The 21,529-nt window shown below is 27.7% G+C and overlaps 1 protein-coding gene across 14 annotated transcripts in view; it reads left to right on the forward strand.

The window, feature by feature from the left end:
* Lar (tyrosine-protein phosphatase Lar) overlaps window positions 1–21,529 on the forward strand; it is a 781,775-nt gene that overhangs the window by 732,666 nt on the left and 27,580 nt on the right. For 11 of the 14 annotated variants that reach the window (XM_070107010.1, XM_070107011.1, XM_070107015.1 and 8 more), the window contains 2 exons: window positions 2,407–2,543; window positions 11,883–12,179. In XM_070107010.1, coding sequence (XP_069963111.1) covers window positions 2,407–2,543; window positions 11,883–12,179 — 434 coding nt within the window. The remainder of the gene's footprint in view (window positions 1–2,406; window positions 2,544–11,882; window positions 12,180–21,529) is intronic. The other 3 variants (XM_070107018.1, XM_070107020.1, XM_070107019.1) reach the window with 1 other exon arrangement.

The following is a 21,529-nucleotide window of genomic DNA, read 5'->3' on the forward strand; positions in this document are numbered from 1 at the left end:
GGATATTGGCACTAATATTTCGCCCATTCAATTACAACCCGCACACTATCTAACAAAATATTGATTCATATCCACAATTGCCACGTGCATATTGATTTCCATTTGCCAATATTCGCAAAGTTTTGTAGTGTGCGTATGTACATATATTTGCGCAATGTAATAGTTGATTGAAATCTTGCCAATAAATTGAAATGTGTACGCATTATTGATAAAATCAGTTGGCATTAGCAACTAAGTTGGCTGGAAGCGTTATTGATGTAATTCAATTACCTAGGTTGCTACAAAAAAGTTTCGAAAATATTCCAGTGTACTTAAAGTGGTGTAGGGCGCTGAATTTCCGGAACCTAGGAAAATTTTTTGATCCATAGACAAAGGATATCCTGACAATAAAAAAATACTTCAAGCTTCCCCTAGCTCCAAAAAAGTACAAAAATTTTTGCATATTTCAAAATTTCGAAAATTAATAAATATTAAAATATGTTATTATTTTCAAAAATATACCAAAATTTATTAAAAATTATCCTAGAATTAAAAAAAAATTTCATATAAAGTTTTTAAAATATCCCCGTATTTCAAAATATTAACAGTGAGTTAAAACTAACTTCAAACTAACTAAAATCAACTGAAGTTAAAAATTTTTTATTATTGTAAATATGTAATTTTTTAGTATTGAACGAAAATTAAGACATTTCAAAATAAGTTATTATATTCAAACATGTATCAAAATGTCTTAGGCTGTATGCTACAATAAAAAAAAATATTTCGTAAAGTTTTTTAAAAATATCCCCGTATTTCAAGGTATTACTTGTGAGTTCAAATTAACTTCAAACTAAATAATTCAATTTAAATTGAAAATTTCTTTAAATTACAAAAAAAAATCAAAAGTTTCCCCGTATTTAAATTTTTTAATATTGAACGTAAACTAAGACATTTCCAAATAAGTTTTAGTTTTTCGCGGTGCATAACTCTATCCATATCTATAGTTTTCATAAATATACAAAACTGTGTTAAGAAGTCTTCTACACTTAAGAAAACTTGTTCCATAAAGTTTTGAAAAATATCCCCGTATTTCAGAATATTAACAGTGAGTTAAAGTTAACTTCAGACTAACCAAACTCAATCCAAGGTGAAAATTTCTTTAATTGACCAAGAAAATTCAAAAATTTCCCGGTATTTCAAGTTTTTAGTACTAAACGAAAATTAAGACATTGCAAAATAAGGGTTTTATGCTTAGTTAAAAGGCATATTGAAATATTTGATAAACAATAAAAGTTAAATCAAATATGCTTTAAAATACAATTTTTTTTAAAAAAACCCCCGTATTTATAGCTATTATTACTGAGACCAAAAAGACTTTCAAAGTCCATTAAGGAAATTTTTTTTTATTTTGAGAAAAGTTAAAAAATGTAATCAAAAATAAATCCAAAATTTTTCATATAAAATGTTCCTTAGCTACAAACTATTTTGAATTTCCCTATGTTTAAATCTTTTAGTTTTGAACAAAAATTTAGGCATCTTAATTAGTTTCTATTCTGTGAAAAACTTAAACGCATGTTAATGGTAAATATTACAAAAAAGTAGAAAATGTTTAATAAAATTATCCAGAAGACGCAAAAAAATTTCGAAAAAATCTTTATATTTTCAACGTATAAGTGTTCGGCAAAAGTTTAGATATTTCAATCAAAAATTTTTATTCTTAGATAAAATAGAAAATTGATGAAAAATATTCCGATATATAAGAAATTCATTTGAAAGTTTCCGTACATCAAAAAAAGTCCAAAAACATCCCTTTATTCAAAATTCTTTGTATTTTGTAGAAATTAAGAAACTGAAACTGTTCGGTATGTGAAAAAAACATAATACGAAAATTTCTCGAAAAAAATTACATCTGAAAGTACTTTACAAGTTACATATTAAAAAAAAACATTCTCCAAATATTGATTTTTTTACTGAAAAATATATGAAATGTATTTGAAATATATTTTTAAAAATTCCAAAAAATTCTCTTTATTACAAATTTTTTGTATTGTGTAAAAATGAAAAAAGCGGTAATTATTTTTTCGATATGACAAATAAGCAATCAAAACATTTCCTGAAAGAAATCATATATGAAAGTTTTCGTGGCATGAAATTTTAAAATGAAAAATGTTGTAATAATTTTTTTTTGGAAAATTTAAAAGAGTAAATTGTAACTTACTCCCTACTCTTCGGATGGATAAATACAAAAATTCCTTTAAGGCATTTTAATACTTAATATCCTACAGTTGAAGAACTATTTATGAATTTTCTCTTTTTGAATATATTTAAATCTAAAAATTTAATAATATTTAATTTCCTTAACTGAAAATATTCACTTTTATAAAATACCAAAAAATTAACTCAACTTTTCCACATTATCTACTTAAGGCGCATTTCGAATACTGAATCCTATACGCTTGATGGTCTCTATCCTGATACCCTGTATTATATATGGTTGGCGGCGCGTTCGCAGCGCGGCGAAGGTGCAACAACACCCCCAATACCCGTCCGTACGAAACAATATGGTAAGTAGATTTTTTACATTTTTCACCCAGCTACAATATGGCAACAAAAACGAAAATAAACTAATAACCGAAATATTGTAGTAGAAAAAATATACGCCTTATATATCAGTATGCAATAATTACGCAAACTAATAATATTTAAGAACAAAATACTAATACGTATATAAATATGCATAAAATGTGTGTTTTTATGCAAACAACGAGATATTGCGCTGGAGTAGCCGTATTTTTGGAAATTGAGAAATGTGTGCTGGTCCACGAATATCGAGTTATGAAACATGTATACACACATTTTAGAAAATACTAGCTTAAATGAAACAGAGGCATCCTAAAAGTATGCAAAGTTGCTCCCGTAGTGTAAAAAAATTGTTTGAATACCCAAACCCATCCTTAGAATGTCCTTCCTTATTTAAAAATAAAAAAGCATAAATATTTATTAAAAACAACAACCACAATACTTGAGTTGCGTACTAAAGCCTGCGTGGAAAAGAAGGTAATATAAAGCAAATAATTGGTGGCAAACTGTGCGTGTTGAAAAAATGATTATGAGTGTGTGTATGTACATATGAAAATTATGCTGGACTTTATTTAAATACATGTACGTATTTGAATACTATGTTTTTTGTTAGAAATATATAATTTTTTCGATAAAATGTTTTTCAATTTTTTAAAATTTTCAATACTCTTATCCTTTAACTGATTTATACCATATGTAAAAAAAAATATTTTAGAAAAAAGTAATCTATTTTTAAAAAATATTTATGTTACTAGATTATGAATTTTTATTTAAGTTATTGTCTGTCATAATTTTAGATATTATTTATTTATAAAATAGTAATAATATAATTATTTTATATACACTTATATATTTCATTATTTATTTAGAAACATCCATGTACATAAACATATGCGGGCATACATATTGTACAAACATACATACTATATACCGAATCAATGAGTATATGTAACATAAAACTACTAATATATCAAAATATACTTATTTATTAAACATATGTAAATACTTACATAAATGAATATATAAATTCATTAATAATTATATAGTATAACAACATTTTGCTTATAACATATATACATACATATGCATACATACGTACATAAGCGGCATTAATTTCTTACACTTTTGATAATTAATTTGATAACTTTGAAATTTTAACTTACACATAGTAAACTACTTAAATCTTATGCTGATAAAACTTGGTAGCAGCGGTCGTAAATCATTTAAATAAACCGCTACGAGTAGAGAGAGCTTTTGTTTTATTGTTGCCAACTTCAACTACAATTTTGTAAAGATTTTTTTTTTTATAATTCAATCAACTTGATTAACCCAGCTGCTGAGGTGGCTCCTAGTTCCGTTAATGAAACTCCTTTGATGGTCTTCATGTTCATGGTGCGTTTCTCTGAGCACATATTTCATTTTTTGGAAAAGGAATACATCTAAAAGAGCCAATTCTTACAAAGAAAATGGCTGCGTAATCACTTTTTCGACGATCTTTTTCCAAACAAAATTTCACGACCACGCCAGATTTCAAAAACTTGACATAAAATTGTGTTTAGTTGACCTAAAATAGAAGGTTTCGTATTTCTCTAATGCTGTTGTTGTTGGGGCAAAAAATATGGCATTCACGTCAAAAGCCAAAAACTTTAACTAAAAATTTATTGATTCGACATAAAAAATAACATTTTCTTTCTCCTTGATAATAACACGACTTCTAGTCTGACAACCGCTCCCATTTGTCTTATGCTAACAAGACTATGTTTAAACACAATTTCTTGATTGAGGTTTTTCGTCGTTGGAAGAGGCAGATGGACTAATCTTCTGACAAATCTTTCATACAATCTCTAGATATGCTTATAGTATTCTAGATATAGTTGACCGCTGCAGATTTTTAGAAACTTTTCCGTATTAAAAACCAGCTAATTAAATCTGGTTAAATTTTGATCAGAATGGTATAGATTTTCTTGATTTACTTTTAAATTTAACTGAACTAAATCAGTAATAATAATAAAATAAGAAAAAATGTTGAATTTGGCTCGCCGAAGCTATTATAGCTTTTCCAGGTGCATTTTGTATATCATAAAAGGGTATAAAAAGAGCTTTAACTTGATTTTGATTGGTCAATTTGTATGCTGTAATGGTCCGATCTCAACAAAGTTATTCGAAAATTGTACCACTTGTTCTTGTGCACTAATTCATGCCAAATTTCGTGAAGATATTTTGTCACATAAAAAAATTTTCAATGCAAGAACTTGATTTTGATCGTTCAGTTTGCATGGCAGTCGGCGTTTCCGACAAATGAGCGGCTTCTTGGGAAGAAAATGACGTTTAAAAAAATTTCAAATCGATATCTCAAAAGCTCAGGGACTTTATCGAGTATTAACAGACAGAGTTTGTGACAGACGGATATGGTAAATCCACTCAGTTCGGCAAGATCATTTACATATACTACACTTTGTAGGATCTCCGACGTTTCTTTCTGGGAGTTACAAGCTTAATATATTCTATTCAGAGAATAAAATAATAATTTTTTACTCTATATACTCTTATACAAAAAACTTTTACATCTATTTGAAAGAATTCTAATTATAAATAATAATAATAAAATCCTAAGTAAATTAAAACTTAGTTATACAAATCAAATCACAGCAATTTTTTAAATTTATTTTTCCAATTCTACGCACACTCAAAATCACTGAATAACCGTAGTATCACAAACTCACAACTATGCAATACACACGCCCACGTAAATACTTATATTGGAAATTACATGAAAACAATTCAAACAAAAGTTTCTAAACCGAATTCAAATAATTTTCGTGTATTTACAGTTTAGCACAAATATTACATTTATTTAGCATTTTCTTTCACAATTCATTTGTAATTCATTTAACTTTCAATTTATCCAGTTTTCAGTGAGCAAATTGTGTATGTGTGAGAGTGTGGTTGTGTGAAAATCATGTGAATTATTTCAGCACCAACACTTAAGCTAAGCAAAAAGCAATTGTAGTAAGTCTCCAAAAATTATTTAAATGAAATAAAAATGCATGCATGTCTATAAATTGAGCACAAAGCGAAGCGCTGAACAACGACAACAAGCAAAAATGCAAGAATGTTGCACAAAATATATAGAATTAATTTTCACTCAACAATTTGCAACAAATTTCGTATGTACTATATTATGCAAAAAACCAAAAACAAAAAAATTAATAAATATTTATATATACCACAAATTTATATGCAAAATATTTTAATGCAAATTTGAAAACACCAGCACTTGCACCAGCACAAAAAGCAGCACCCACTCGCACCCACTTATGCTATATATATATTTTCTTTTAATTCAATGTGTCCTTTCTTTCTTACTTTTTTTGATATTTGTATTTGCAAATGTATTTTATGAGTATTATGTTGACTTGTATGCTTATAAATTTGTTGCATGCGTTACTTAGCAACCCGAAAATGAAATAAAATATGATTGTGAATTCGATTGCTTCATAATCAGCCTAGATGTATGCTTCGTTTTATTTTTATTTTTTAACATTTTATTTAAAGCTTGTTATTTTGGAGAAAAATTGTGTTTCTTTAGCTTAACGCTTTGTTTGCACAGTACTTAATTTAATTACTCATTTTTTTAAGTTAAAGCTGCTCTAGAATTGTTGGATATATATATTTAGGCGCTAAAACAAATACGGTAAAATTAAAATGTAATTTGCAATACTATTGTTCAGTATGTCGCTATAATATCCCTTAAAAGTATGCAGCATTAATATAAACATCAGATATAAATAAATTTGAAGTTTTTTTTTCGTTATGATCTCACTTGTATAACTTTAGGCCGATGCAGAAGCCTTTGAAAATGGTAAAAAGCTAAAGAAATTCGTAGTTGATTAAAACCCCTTAGAAACGAAAGATCAAATAACAAAAATTAAAAGGAAAATATAATTTACGGGCGGTCTGAAGTCGGTATAAGGAAGGGGCGTAGCTGGTTGAATTTTTAAGGGCTAAAAACGATTTTGCTCGATTTCCGGCAAAACTGCTATTCCTATAAGAAAAAAGTTATATGGCGAAGTTGTAGGTAATAAAAATTTATTTTTATTTACACCTTTTTCACATAACCTCAAATTTTATGTAAAAAATTCAAACATATAAATTTTTGGGTTTTTTATTTTTATCTTGTACAAAAAAATTTCATTCACGAAATTTGGTGTTAACTTATCTTCGTATGTCCCAAACACATTGTTTTTTTGTTTTTGTTTAAAATATTAAGAAGTTAGCCTTACTTCGACTTCAAATCGAAAAAACCAAACCAAAATCAAAAACTCTCACGTCATAATACCAAATATTGCTAAAAAGTCAGTAGACTTTGTGTTTGTTGAAGTCTCTACTTCCTGATGGTATGAAAAATATATACATAACTATGGTAAATTTTCTCAGAAAATGCAAAAAGATACCACCAACATTATTTACCATACCTGATACAAACGTTTAAGCGCAGTATAAACATATAATATTATTATAATCACTCGTTAACGGGTTATTTCTGATATTAGTTAATAAAAACTTAAGTAACTCATTTGCCAAACCTTAGAATACCTAATAGACAAGAAAGGTCAATATGAATATTAGTTGCCATATTTGTACGTAGCTAAATTAGAGCTTTTCTTGGGCATAAGCAACTCATTTACTAAAGTGCACTACACGACGATTTACTATATCAGAAGCAAAAATCGCTATAGAGCAATACTCTTCTTAAGACATTGCTTCTATAACAGTTTCTTATTCGCGTTTAGTTTTCTCGTTAAAAAAAAAATTAGCATACCATCAGACGCTAAAATTGTCTGTATTGCTAGTTTGAAACCCCAAAAATTGTAATCACGTTAAAAATTACTACAGAGACAATCTTGAAATTGAAAGTAAAATTATCAAGCTTTACCTTTCGGTTCGTAGAAGTAATAAATATTACTTAGTAAACTGTGAGGCTCTAAGTTCAATCTAGGCATTGTTGTTCAATTCCAGCAAGAACGTGGTTTCAAAATGTAGCTTCATTCCTTCAAACACAAAAGCTCAATTTCTAAGTGTCTTGGCGAGCCAATTTTGAAACAAAAGCGAGCAGTATAATTTTTTACATTTTCTTGTATATCAATTAACTCTTAATACAAAAAATTATCCATAATTGCCTTGGTTTTCTAAAGTAGTGGTAGAAGTTCTACGTGAAAATTAATTTTAAAAATTTCACGCTAATTTTAATCCTGTGGACATAGCTTTAATGGCAAAAATGGAAGCTAAAAAGTCTCGTTAACACATTTCATAATTAAGTAAAATATTTTTACATCAGCAGCTCCATTAATAAAGTTGATTTTTCAATAAATTATTTTTTTCACAACATTGTTATTTTATTGCAAATGCTATTACTTTTTATATGTTATTTTAAAAGCTTCCTTGTACAGGTGAAACCAAAATCGTTGAGTTCAACAACGTGTGTTAAGCATTATGGTTTTTTTTTTACTTTTCTCTTTTGTTTCATTTGCAAAATTGTTTTTCAATTAATTCATAGGTCGCATAGTTATGGATTAATTAATTTAATTGTTATTTTCCATATGTGTTAAGCATTATGGTTTTTTTTTTACTTTTCTCTTTTGTTTCATTTGCAAAATTGTTTTTCAATTAATTCATAGGTCGCATAGTTATGGATTAATTAATTTAATTGTTATTTTCCATAAATTACCGAAATTATATTTATATATTGCATTTTTGTTGCTTTTGTACTATATGCTGATATGCATTTTGTAAGGGTCAAAGTTCAATGCCCATTTTATTGGGAAATTGACTTCTTTCACTGCTTGCAGCTATATTTTTTTAATACATTATTTGCATTTGTTGAGTTAATTAGCTGTGCGCAAAAGTATTAAAGCTTTTTTTCATATTTTAAAATTTAATTTGCTAAAAAATACAATTTGCTTTTTTTGCCTGTCAGCCGCTTGTTCAATTATTTTCATAAATTTTTTCCAACTTTTACATTTTTTCAATGTTGCATGGCTTGTTAAAGTTGTTGTGATAATGATGACGCTGCAAGTTTTACAGTTTGTTTAACACATTATTAAGTCATTTATGCTATATATTTTAAGCTTACGGATATTTTTTGTAATTTCTATTTGCTTATAGTAGTACTTATGTAGTGCAAATTTGCGGAATTGGGGATAAAAAAAGTTAAAGCTACCTTTAATTCGGCGGGAAAAACTATCGAAGCTTTTTAGCTTACAGAAATGCAGTCTGTGGTTCAAAGCGATAATCGTATTAATCGAAAATCATATAATTCAATCTAGATGTTTAAATAGTTTTTATGGAGCTGTCAAAGTTTAGTATAAAAAACTTTGATACTTTGGTAACAATAACATATCTTTGGTAAAAAATGCATCTAAGTTTCGCACAAATTTTTGCGCTTACAAGAAAATTTGACTTTATTCTATCAAAAATATTAATAATACGCCATATCAAAGCTTGCAAAATTTGTTTAAGCTTTCATAGCGCAACCACCAAGACTAAAACTGTTTTGCTTGGAGTTATTGTAATATGGAAGAGCGTTTTTTTAAGCTTTCCGAGCGAAAGCTCATATGGAGATCTAAAGCTTTTGCAAATATAAAAATACTTTAGTATGAAAATTTTCCGCTCGATAAAAGCTTTTTCGTTTTAATCGATATACAAAAGCTTTTTTAAGCTGTCTGAGCTTATAGAGATTTTAAGCCTCTGCATTTATAAGAACATATAAGTGTGAATATCTTCCACACGATGAATATGTAACTAAAGATTTTTAGTTGGGGCCGATATGCAAGAGTTTTCAGAGCGAAAGCTGCGATTTTAGGCTTTTGCAGTTATATATATATTCGCGATTTCAAATGCGATCAAACTTCAATATGTATACCAGTATTTGACGCTGTTAACAAAAATAAACATTTTGACGTTATTTCAGGCTCTTTCAACAAAATTTTTGATTTGCAGACTTACTTTATACCATACAATACAATATTTGTTTTAGGTTATAAACGCCGTTTATATATTTGTAAAATAAGTATTTGCTTTATTTCCAATTCGATCCAGCAAATATGCATTTCAACATAGGAAGAGATTAAGAAAAATAATTTGAGACATTTCTTTCTTCATAAACATTAAGCTTTAAGCTTTCTGAGCTTTCGAATAAAACACTCAAGGTTTTAGATTTAAATTTTCGGTTTATCACCTGATAGCTAAGTGCAATCTCATAAAGGCTACGATTCTAAAAAGAATGACTGTTCCTCTTCATGACAAGATTAAAAATTAATATTTCGTTCTAGAAGAGATCAAATGATATGCATATAAACAAAGGGAATGAAACTATCGCAGTTTTCATTTATTTTTAACTAAAAAGAAAAAATTATTTTATGATTTTAGCTTTTTATAAAATATTCGATAATCGCGTAGCACTTTTTTTGAATTTAAGTTTGAAAAAAAAAAATTCCTCAATTCCGCTCCGCTTTATGCTACTGTTAATAGCAACTTCAAAAATTGTTATTATATTTTATAAAAAAATTTATAATTTATAAAAAAATGCAACTCTGTACTATACCTTTTATATATGTTCAATACGTTTACATTATTTTATTTTTTCATGTGTTTAGTGTAAAATTGTATTTTTTAAAAAATTTTAAGTGTTTTTCCTTCGTTTAATATGTGTTAAAAATATACAAATAATTCTTACCCCATATCCTAAACCACAATCTTAATAAAAAAATACTTAAAAATTTAAGTGAACTTTAAGTTTGTAGCTAGTTTTTCGCCCAAAATTGTGTACCCCACACTCTCTCCAAAATGGTTTATGCAAAAAAAGAACAGCATATTTAATAAATAATTTTTAAAAAAATATTAGACTTTTGTTTCATAAAAAATATCCTTTAAATCCAACTATTGTACAGTAAATTTCACAAGTCAAAAAATCTTAATTTTCATATCTTTTGCTACATATAAAAAGTTAACCGTTAACACCAAATTTTTTTATTGCTTTTGAGTTTTCAAATGCCTTGCTTTATCAAATTTACAAACACCCTGTTTTATTGATTTCATTTACTTACTTAAAAAATGCACCAACTCTTTTGCTCTCTCTCTCTTCTATTTTGCGTGCTGCATGTTTCTGAAATACGAATTTATTTCTTTACTAAATCCTGAATGTTTAAGTGATGAAAAATAATATTTGAATAAAAAAAAGTTCTGTGTTTTTAGCACCCTACCATAAAAAGCACATAAGCAAAAGCGTGTGACATAAAAAAAACCACTCAACCCACTACTTATTGTTTCATAGCTTAGAAGCACAATTTTTTAGCACCACTTAAAATGTAAAAAATATATTAATAATAAAAATTTGCATTTTTAATATAAAAATATATTTAAATGCAATTAAACGCTTTTTAATTTATTGAGTCGAAACCCTTAAAAAAAATGTATTTAAAATGAGAGTGTTTTAAATGAAAATGAACCAAAAAATATGCGCAAAATTTTACGTACAGAAAATAGAGCAAGATTTCATGAAATTTGAAAACAATCAACAAAAATTACGAAAAATATTAAAAATGTTGATACTTGCATAAACCATTGGTGAATTACTTATGTATTTTTTTTTTATATTTAGTTTAAGTTTTTTAAGCATTTTTATTTTACTTTTATTATATTTAAAGTGTTATGCATTAAATTTTATAACAATTACTTTTTTATTAACATATGATTTGCTAATTTGTATGTAAATTTTTTCTTTTTCATTTCATTGCTTTTGCGTTGCTTTTGCGATCCATGTTTTTGCGTTTGCGTTACTCTTATGCTGGAAAAACAACAAAAATTTACCACAAAATAAAATATTAATCTTATTAAACCAAATATATTTTATATATAAAAAAAAACTACATGCAAAAACAACAAAAAAATACATGTACATTTTGGCTGCTATCACAACAAAAACCAACAACAACCAACCATTCAACTCACAACCAACGCCACGCACCCACAAACAAATAACATATTAATTTTAAAAAAAATGTATGCCATTGTATTACACCAAAAAATTAAAATATACTTAAAAATAATAATAAAAAAATATTTAAAAAATTATTAAAAAATATTTTAAAAAAATTAAAAAATTAATAATTTAAAAAAATTAAAAAAAAAAATTTATATAAAAACATATTCAAAAAAATTTTAAAAATTGCAAACAAATGTCACCACAATACAACTGCATTAAAAAAAACCGAAAACCAAACTTGTACGTTCCATTCCATTCCGTTCCGATTTCCTCCACTTAGTACCAGGTGCACCGCCGCGCAATATCACCGCAATGGCCACCAGCCCCACCACAATATCCGTCTCATGGCTACCACCGCCCGTGGAGCGTGCCAACGGTCGCATCATCTACTACAAGGTCTTCTTCGTCGAGGTGGGCCGTGCCGATAGCGAAGCGACGATAACAACCTTGAATAAGACACACATCGTTTTGGATGAGTTGAAGCGTTGGACCGAGTACAAGATCTGGACGCTGGCCGGCACCTCAGTGGGCGATGGGCCGCGCTCGCATCCGATCATTGTGCGCACACACGAAGATGGTATGTATAGTTAAGCGAGCGTTGCTCGTTTAAGTGTTTTTTTTTTATTTTATATTTTAATTTTCAAGAAAAAAAATTATAATTTGTAGTGCAGTCTAACATTTTTTATGAGTTTCAAACACAATTCGAGAAAATTTTTAATGCAGAAATTTTGTGTTACAAATATTTTTTTTTTAAACATTAATGGAAAATATTATTTTCAATATTTATAACACATGCATATATAAATATTATTTTATATAAAAACTTTTTACTTCTACTGAGGTATTTTAAATAAATATTAAATATTTTTAAAGATATATATTTTTTCATTTAATTATTTATTTTTTAATGATTTTTCTTACATTAGCGTGAAAAAGAAATTAGATTCTTCTTTTTATCATAGAAATTTAGTTTTATGAAATATTTTAGTAAATTTTTATTTCTAACAAAACAAAAAGCTCACAAATTTTTAAAGCAAAATATTTTTTTATGAATACTTAAACATAAATTTTTTATAATTTAGCACACAAAAAATGTTCTTATCTGTTTATTGAAAAAAAATATAAAAAAATTTTGATTTTCGAAAAAATAAATTTATCACTAGAAAAATATTTTCGCTCCATTTTTTTTTTTTAAATATTTCAATTTAAAATAAAAAGTCACAAAAAAAATAATTTTCAAAACACCTAATTTGTAAAGAAACAACTAAAATTTCTTATATGTTTGAACCAAAAAAAAAAAATATCGCAGCAAAAATATTGTCCAATGAATATCGCAATTTTAGTTTGGATCTACTGAATAGCCAATTTCTAATTATTTGTGTTATACACAATATTTCCGCATTTAAATTGATTTAAATTAATGATTTTATATATTTTTTTAATTAATTATAAATTTTTTATATAACATTATCATACAAAACACACAAATCAAATCAAACACAATTTTTTAGCTCACTTTCTCATTTACTGCATCTTAATTTACTAATGAACTGTTGACATTTTTGAATTTTGTCTCGACGTTACCAAATGCGGCAATACATTTTTGGAAAAAAAAAAAGTTTTGAACAAATTTTTCCCTTGTTAATTATCTTTTTATAGGCATTTCAGTGTTTGGATGGCGCGCTGACAACCGAATTTTTGATGTCAACGTCATAAACATGAATAATAATCACATATATACATATCTATATCTATATATAACCCAATTCATATTTAATATAACCACATAATCATAAAAATAATAATATTAAATATATAATTTATTTGTAGTTTTTCAATTTTTTTTTATGTGCTGATTTGTTAAACTGATCTTTTTTCAACTGCAAATAATGAATTTTAATTTTATTAATATTTTTTGCTTAAATTTTTTTGTTAAAAATTAGTTTCAATATTTTTTTCAAATATTTAAAATTTTAAATTTTTTTGATTTGAGATCACGGCAAGGATATTCGAAAAAAATTGTAGAATTAATCAGGAATTTATATAAGTTGTATGTGCAGTAGCTAAGGGTTCGTTCATATTTTAAAGAACAAACATTGAACCTAATAGTAAAATTGTTTTCCAAAATATTAACGTTTAAATATAAATATCTTTCAATTGCAACTGTAAAAATAGTACAAAAAGTTCAGGAAACAGCATGCTGTTCTACATCTAGCGCACCTCTATACATAAATATATATAGATCTACGAAAAGTGAGAGATATTGCACACCACCACAATGATACCGTATTAGCTCTTTCAAAATATTTCTAATTGGAGTAAAGAAGAGAGTATTGCCCAATTATGATCGAAGAACTCTTATTTGTCCCTAGGATAACTGGTTTAACCTAATTTAATGACCAAAGAGAGCAAATTCAAGCTTCAATACGTCAGACTAGCGTATTGTGAGAGAGAAAAAATAATAATAGCGAACAATTTAGGTATTGGCTAATAACTGTTCTAGATATATCTGCATACATATATTGTAGTTTGCGTTATATTGCTAATCATCAACTTGTGTTGCTGTTGCTGTAGTGCCAAAGCAAACTTAGTTTAATGACCAGAAATTAGGGGTTGTCATCGACATTATCATAACCGGATTTTCAAAGTGACAATTCAGGATAGAACCGCAAGGAGTAGGGTGTTAGTTGAGTAAGTTTAAGTGGACTTTCAAAGAGTTATTTAGTGAACTAATGTCACTCTGAAAAATTAATGGTCATTTTAAAAAAATATATGGTATGAAGGAAAACTGTCGCCCATAAAAAAATTCAGAAAACCAAAAATACATTTTCAAAGTACATAATTAAACTATAATATTAGATGTAGGATCTGAAAGACGCGCACTCAAAAGTTTTAAAGGCAATGTAAATGACGTGAAATTACTGTTATCAGCTGATAAGCTTTGACCCGGACTGACCAAAAAAAACAATATTTCAAATATTTTAATATAAGTTTTTTTATCGCTTTCCTTTGAGAAAATAATCTAATCCAATTTTCCATACATGGACTTCAGTACCTTCGACGGCTTTTGGTTTTTTGGGTTTCGGCTCCTTTTTGGAGCGCCATTCGCAAGTTTGTTGTATAGCTCCAACGTCATATTTATAAAAAAATCCCACGTCTCATACCAGTAATGATGCGTTTGCTGAATGTAGGGTCCTCAGCTACGTTGCAGCTCTTTTACGACTTCTATTTGACATCGTTTTGCAGATGATTCAGGGGTTTTGGTATGAGTTTAGCATTGAAACGCTGTTTCATAAGAGATTTTGAGAACCTCTCCTATCTTTCTGATGACAACTCCATGATTTTCAAACACTGTTTCTTTAACTTTTTCTATGTTAACGACATTAACAGAGTTGGATGGAGAACTCGCATGAAGCAAATTTTCGATGACTTCACGACCGTCACTGAATGCTTTGTGCCACTCAAATACTTGTGTTTGTGATAAAGTAGGCTCCCGAAAACCTTTCTGCAACAATTTCAAAGATTCCATGGCAAAAATCGCCAAACTTTTCGCGTCGTAAACAAACAGCTGCCAATTACACACTAATTGACATATATATAGAGATAAAACTTCACACGAACATAAACAAAGGTTATACCAATCTAGGAAAAATATCCGACTTTTCGCCGTTACTAAGAATTCCAACGTATAATAATTTTGGAACTAAATATTTTTTTAAAACTTTTTTATGTTTTTTTTATCGTATTTAAAAAAAATTTAATTTTAATTTTTTTTTTTTTTTTGACTATTCAATTAAAAATATATATATGTATACATATTTAATTAAATTTATTAAGCAAATTTTAATTTTCCAAGAACGTTTTAAAATTATTTTTTAAATAATTTATTTTGTCAAACTTTTTTTTCAAAATATTTATCAGTTTTTACGCAAGTTAAAAAAAGCCTATTCACACAAATTTTTATTGTAGCAAAATACTTATTTTTACAGCGAAGTGAATTGGAATTTGTGCAGACATTTTGATACATTTGTGTTATTTTTTGGCTATTGCATTGTCAATGCAATTTATTGGCGCGTTGCAGCATATAAATAAAAAGTTATTTAACTCGCATTTTCATCATAATAAATCTGCAAATAACTGTCTATTAACTTTAACAATTAACTGTTTATGATTTGAAAATATTATTAAGAAAAAAATTGATGTTGCAACACACTTGCGTTAAATAGCACAACGCTTGTGGCAATCATTTTAATACAAATATGTATAATTTTTTATAGTTGACTTTTGATTTAATAAATTAACTTATAATTATGTAATATTTTTTTTTTTACCATAATTTTTTTTTCTTACAATTTCTGTTGTTTTTTTTTTTATTGACTTTTCTGTTGTTTTAAATATTCAAAAGAAAAAAAAAATTACTCGTTACATTGGCACAAATTGCATATTTTTTGGCGCAATCACAAATGAATTTTTTGCATTTTACGCTACAAGGTATTGAAATTAATTACGAAAAAATACACTTTAGTAAACGTACGCATAAAATTTCCATTTGATTGGAAAAAGTTTTTGAAATGCACCTTAACTGTATGTACCACCAACTAAATATATGTATAAATATATATTCCATACTTTGTATTTTTGTGGTTATTGCTATAACATTAAGTTACATATTGTTGCAAAAAAATGCAATAATTATAAATACATATTTATAATTCGATTTAACACGCAACCCAAAAAGCAACTTTTTTACTGCTTTCACTTCAACAAAAAATATTTAAATTAACTGTACATTTTTCTATTAATTGCATATAGTCGCTGTGTTTGTATATACATTTTTGTAAATTTTGCACATACTACCCGCTTCGTTTTTGTTTTTTTTATTTCAGGCCCTAGTTAATTGCAATTGCCATGTTATCTATTTGCTACATGCACTTGTCTCGCTTTTATCATTTTATTATTATATATATGTGTGCTATAAAGTGTATTTCAAGCGCTCTTAATTGCAAATAGTTTAAGTTCATACACAAATACATATGCATTGCTATATATTATTGTCCTAACGTCACTTCACCATTGTCATTTCATAAAATGGAACAAAGCTCGTTGGATTTAATTACAATTTTTATGCATGTGTATTTTTTTTTGTTGCTGTAGATAGTTATGTATAAATATTTGTATGAAAAAATTTAACATTATTATTTTTATTACTTCGAGCTTTCAAGTCCCCCTGCCTTAAAACATTTTAAATCAAATCGCAAAATAAATAAAAAATTATTAAAATAAATATATCTGCAACTCATGGTAACAGTTAATGAAGTTTAAATAGAAATATTATAAAAATTGCTAGCATCGTGTAATAACTTGCAGTTATTTAATTTGAATTTATTTAAACAAGAAAAGCTTAAAAAATTAAATAATATTTTTAAAGCATTGCACCCTATATATACATATAGAATATAGTTAGGTATTTGCGGCTTGAAATTTAGCTCAAAAACCATTGAATAGTTTTTAATAAAATATTCACTATAGAAATTACTTACTGAATGCTTGCAAGAAAATCGTCTCCTATTTAAGAAGCGATTTACGGCGATTTTGACTTACAAAGTATTATATATACCATATAATATTAGCTATTGTATAAAAAAAGCTGTTGCTACGCCTTTACTAGCTATATGTCGCTGTAATCGTGATTATTGCTTTTGTAGTGAAATTGCCATAACTTTCAATTTGCATTTTAATACCTAGGTAATATCAGCTTAGTATTTCTTAAGGTTTGTCAGAGACTTAAAGCATCATATGAAGTAAGATAATTAAAGGAAACAAAATTATAATGGAAAAAGTTAAAAAATTAAACTCTAACTTGTGCACAACCCCAACAATTTGTGTTTGTAGCTTCGTTATTTCATAAACAGTTTCTTTGATGAATGTCAACGAGTTAAAGATTTAATTATAATAAGAACAGTTAAGGATTTAAAAACACCTACAATTTCAATTTTTTAGACTGTAATACAGAGAGAGAATGATTATATTGAGATCTAGAGAATTTTCCTCATCCCTTTTCTTATGAAGTATCACTCTATCGATTTATAGAAATGAAACCTCGTAGCCAAATTATTGTCTCCTACTACTTTTTATAACGAAAATATGGTGCTCAGCACTTAAAGAGAGCTGTTACAAATGAAATTTATTTTGTGAAGAGAGAATTAGGGGACTTCAATGAAACATTCTCACATTGACCAGTGTTGTATTCAGCTTACTAATATGCAAAAGATTTTTTTTCTTTTGACAAGAGAGCAGAGTTCAAAAGTAGCAGAACTTGTAAATCAAACGCACATGAACTTCATATATAATATACTGGGATACGTTTTAAAGCTTATAAAGCAAGAGAGCAGCTTTTAAATGAAGAATTTTTTATAAATTATAAAATAATATTATTAAAAATATAGCATCAGAGTAATGTTGAATTTAACGTATATGCGGACTGTTAAGCGCTTCATATATGCTGGTGTCCGCTTAAAAAAGGTACTCTATGTACATTCTACGTTAACGCAACCACTTTTTCACTATCCAAACAATTTAATACGAAGAAATTTAACTTAAAATTAACTTTGGAGAAAGCCGAAAAACCAAATATTATAAAACAAAATTTAAGGATTGGTTGAATTCGTTTTCAACGGGATCTTCTTAGGGTAGAACAGTAATTTACGATTTGAGAAGATGACGGAACCAAGATTAAGGCTTCGTTGGATGTTAGTTTCTAAAGAAGTTTAAAACAAAACTTATTTGGAAGTTGTTTTAAGAGGAAACGCTAATAGAATAATGGAATACCGGTTTTATCGGGTCGAATTTCTTTTCGAACTCTTTGACTTGTCGAAGTTTATCCCTAATGGGTTCACTTAAGCTTGTCAGATCCAAATGAGCACTTTCCAAATCGTAATGTCTAATTTTTTCATCTTCGAGTAAAACAGTAATTTACGAGTGGCGTTAACAACAACTAACAGTCAAGTCGAACGGTTCAACGAGTGTTAAGTTCAAAAAAATTGGATAAAAACTTATTTTAATATATCACTATTTAATCATCAATCAATATAATACTACCTTTACTGCTAGAGATTATTGACAAACTTGAGAATGTCCTAGTACAATTTTCTACACGAAAAATTCGACGAGCCGTAATTTCACTTCTATCTTTTATTATTTTCTTAGCGTAATAAAAAAGGACATAGAGGTGGGGATAACCTTATATTGTATATGGGCAAACTTAATGGCGCACTTATTGAGCAAAAACATTATGATTTAATTTTTAATTGACATCGTGCGTCATAAATAAATGTCCAATTAATCGATTATGATTTTCTCGTATTTTTTTAAACCGATTTTTTTTTTATTTTCAGAGACAAGTGCAAATATTCTATTTCAAATATATCTCTATATATTATCTCTTTATGTAATTTAATTAGTATATTTGGCATGTTTTTGTGTCTGCTATGCAAATTATTTGTTAATCTACATGTACATAAATATTTAAGCCTCATAGCAAACCTCATTACAACGCTTTTTTGCTGTTAGTGTTTTTTATTTAAAAAACAAAGTAGCCTTACGTTTAAATCTGCTTACTTATCGCCTTTCATAATAAACATATCTGTCTACATATTTATAAAAAAAAGCACTCATCAACACAAAATGCACAATCAATTAAGTACATATGTGTTTAACTAAACTGTTAATTAACCCACTACATAACCTAAAAATTAACCTCTTATCGATAAATCGAAATGCACAGCAATACTTTTTTTTATACAATTGTGTGTAGCATTTTATGCCGCAGAATTGACTTTTTTGCACCATAAGTCATAATTTTTTGCACAGCTTTTTATTGCACATATTTTTTGTAAAAGATATTTCGACACCAACACGTGATTTCATTTTTTTCCTGTAGTATTGCTTGAAATTTCTCATTTGACAGACGCTGTCACAATTTCACATGTGATTTTTAGTGATTTCAAAATATATACACGCAAATATTGATTTTTTTTGTAATTATGCGCAAAGCACAAAGTTTTTATTAAAAAAAAAAATTATATCATTATATTCTTTTCTTTTTAAAATGCATTAATATTTATTTACATCAATCAATTTGCACAAATCACCTGCAAAATGACTTTATGTATGTGTATTATTATAAGTAAGTGTAACACATCGATGCACTGCACTAATTTGTATGAAATTTTCAAAAAAATTATTACTACGAAAAGCAAATATTATTTCGTCTAAGCAAAAAATTACAATCACCAGAATAAGCACAAAAGCTATTACGTATATACACCATTCACAGTATATTTCGCAGTAACCTTTATTGACAGCACTACATATTTATATAGTATAATATTATATAAATATCACAATTATATTCTATATTATTATTCATATTCTACTTATGCTAGTCTGTACGAAATTTAGAATCGAATTTTCATCAGGAAAGCACTTTTAACGCGATATATTGATTTATATTTATAAGAAACATCTTAAATGGTAACACAAAAGCACTTAAAGCACCGTGTCAGCACCGCAAATTCACTTAGTATTAGTTGTCGTTGAAAGTATTGAGCTTTAAGCTTTGACTACTGCATAAGCAGCACGTTTTTATTAATACTGTACACCTTTGCACACCTTACTTACTCTGAATTTTAACTTAGGATCTGTGACTTGTTGAAAATAAATACGTCTAGAAAAGATTTCGTTGAAGACTTCAAGCCCTCTCAAAAAGCTCTAAATTTTGACTTATATTATTGGACTTATTGAAGACAAATGATTTTAGAAAATAATGAAAGCTTTGGAATTAACGTGAAAGTTCTTTTTTCTACAACACAAAAAGCTAAAAAAAATGTCAGCTCCAAAAAAAACGTATTTCCCGTAAATCCATTGTCATTCTGGCTATTTTATATTGAAGCACTAGCCTGAGCTTTTTATCATATCTATATATAAGCCCTGATTTCATTTTCAAACATTTAGTTTAAATAAAAATTATGTCAAAAACGACAAATATAAGGGGTTTTTTTTGAGCTCGCGAAAGCTGTGTCGCTTTCTCATATTTTTAATTAAAAAAAAATTTAAAGCAACGCAGTAAAGACCTTCATAAAGCTCTAGATATTTTACCAATGGCTTAATACATACAAGTCCTGATTTTAATTCTAAAAATTAATTTTATATAGAAATTATTTCAAAAACGACACACATTCAGTTCTTTTTTAAGCTCGCAATAGCTCTGTCGCTTTCTCATATTCGTGTTTATGAAAACTATGAAAGCTCTATATTCATTATTCATTTTAGTGTATGCTTTAAACGCAGTAAAAGCGGGCGGGACTGTTTTTATTTAATAATAATAAAAACAAGTAAGGAAGGGCTAAGTTCGGATGTAACCGAACATTTTATACTCTCGCAAAGTCAAATGGTATACTCGTTTGAGATTTCTTTGTGGATTGACTGATATTTTCGGAAGAAGGTCAACTATAGGCACTGGGGTCCACATATTTAGTACTTAGGGGTTTGAACAGTTTTGGTTCGATTTAGACAATTTTTGGCCGCAAGGTGGCATACTTTAATTGCATTATTCACGCAAAGTTTTACATATATAATCATTGTTACCTGATTTGCATAGTGGAAAGTGAAAGAATCAGATGGAATTTAAAATGTTGTTATATAGGAAGTAGGTGTGGTTCTAGTCCGATTTCGCCCATTTTCGCACTAAGACATAGAAACATGAAAAGAACGTTATGCACCGAATTTGGTTGAAATCGGTTGAGCAGATCTCAAGATATGGGTTTTCACCTAAAAACGGGCTGTGCCACGCCCACTGACTAATTTGGAACGCGGTTCCTATAAAGCCAATTTATACCATCTCAGAGATAAAATTTAATGTCTCTGGCG

The sequence above is a fragment of the Bactrocera oleae genome, chromosome 3, assembly GCF_042242935.1.
Source record: "Bactrocera oleae isolate idBacOlea1 chromosome 3, idBacOlea1, whole genome shotgun sequence".
Taxonomy (NCBI): domain Eukaryota; kingdom Metazoa; phylum Arthropoda; class Insecta; order Diptera; family Tephritidae; genus Bactrocera; species Bactrocera oleae.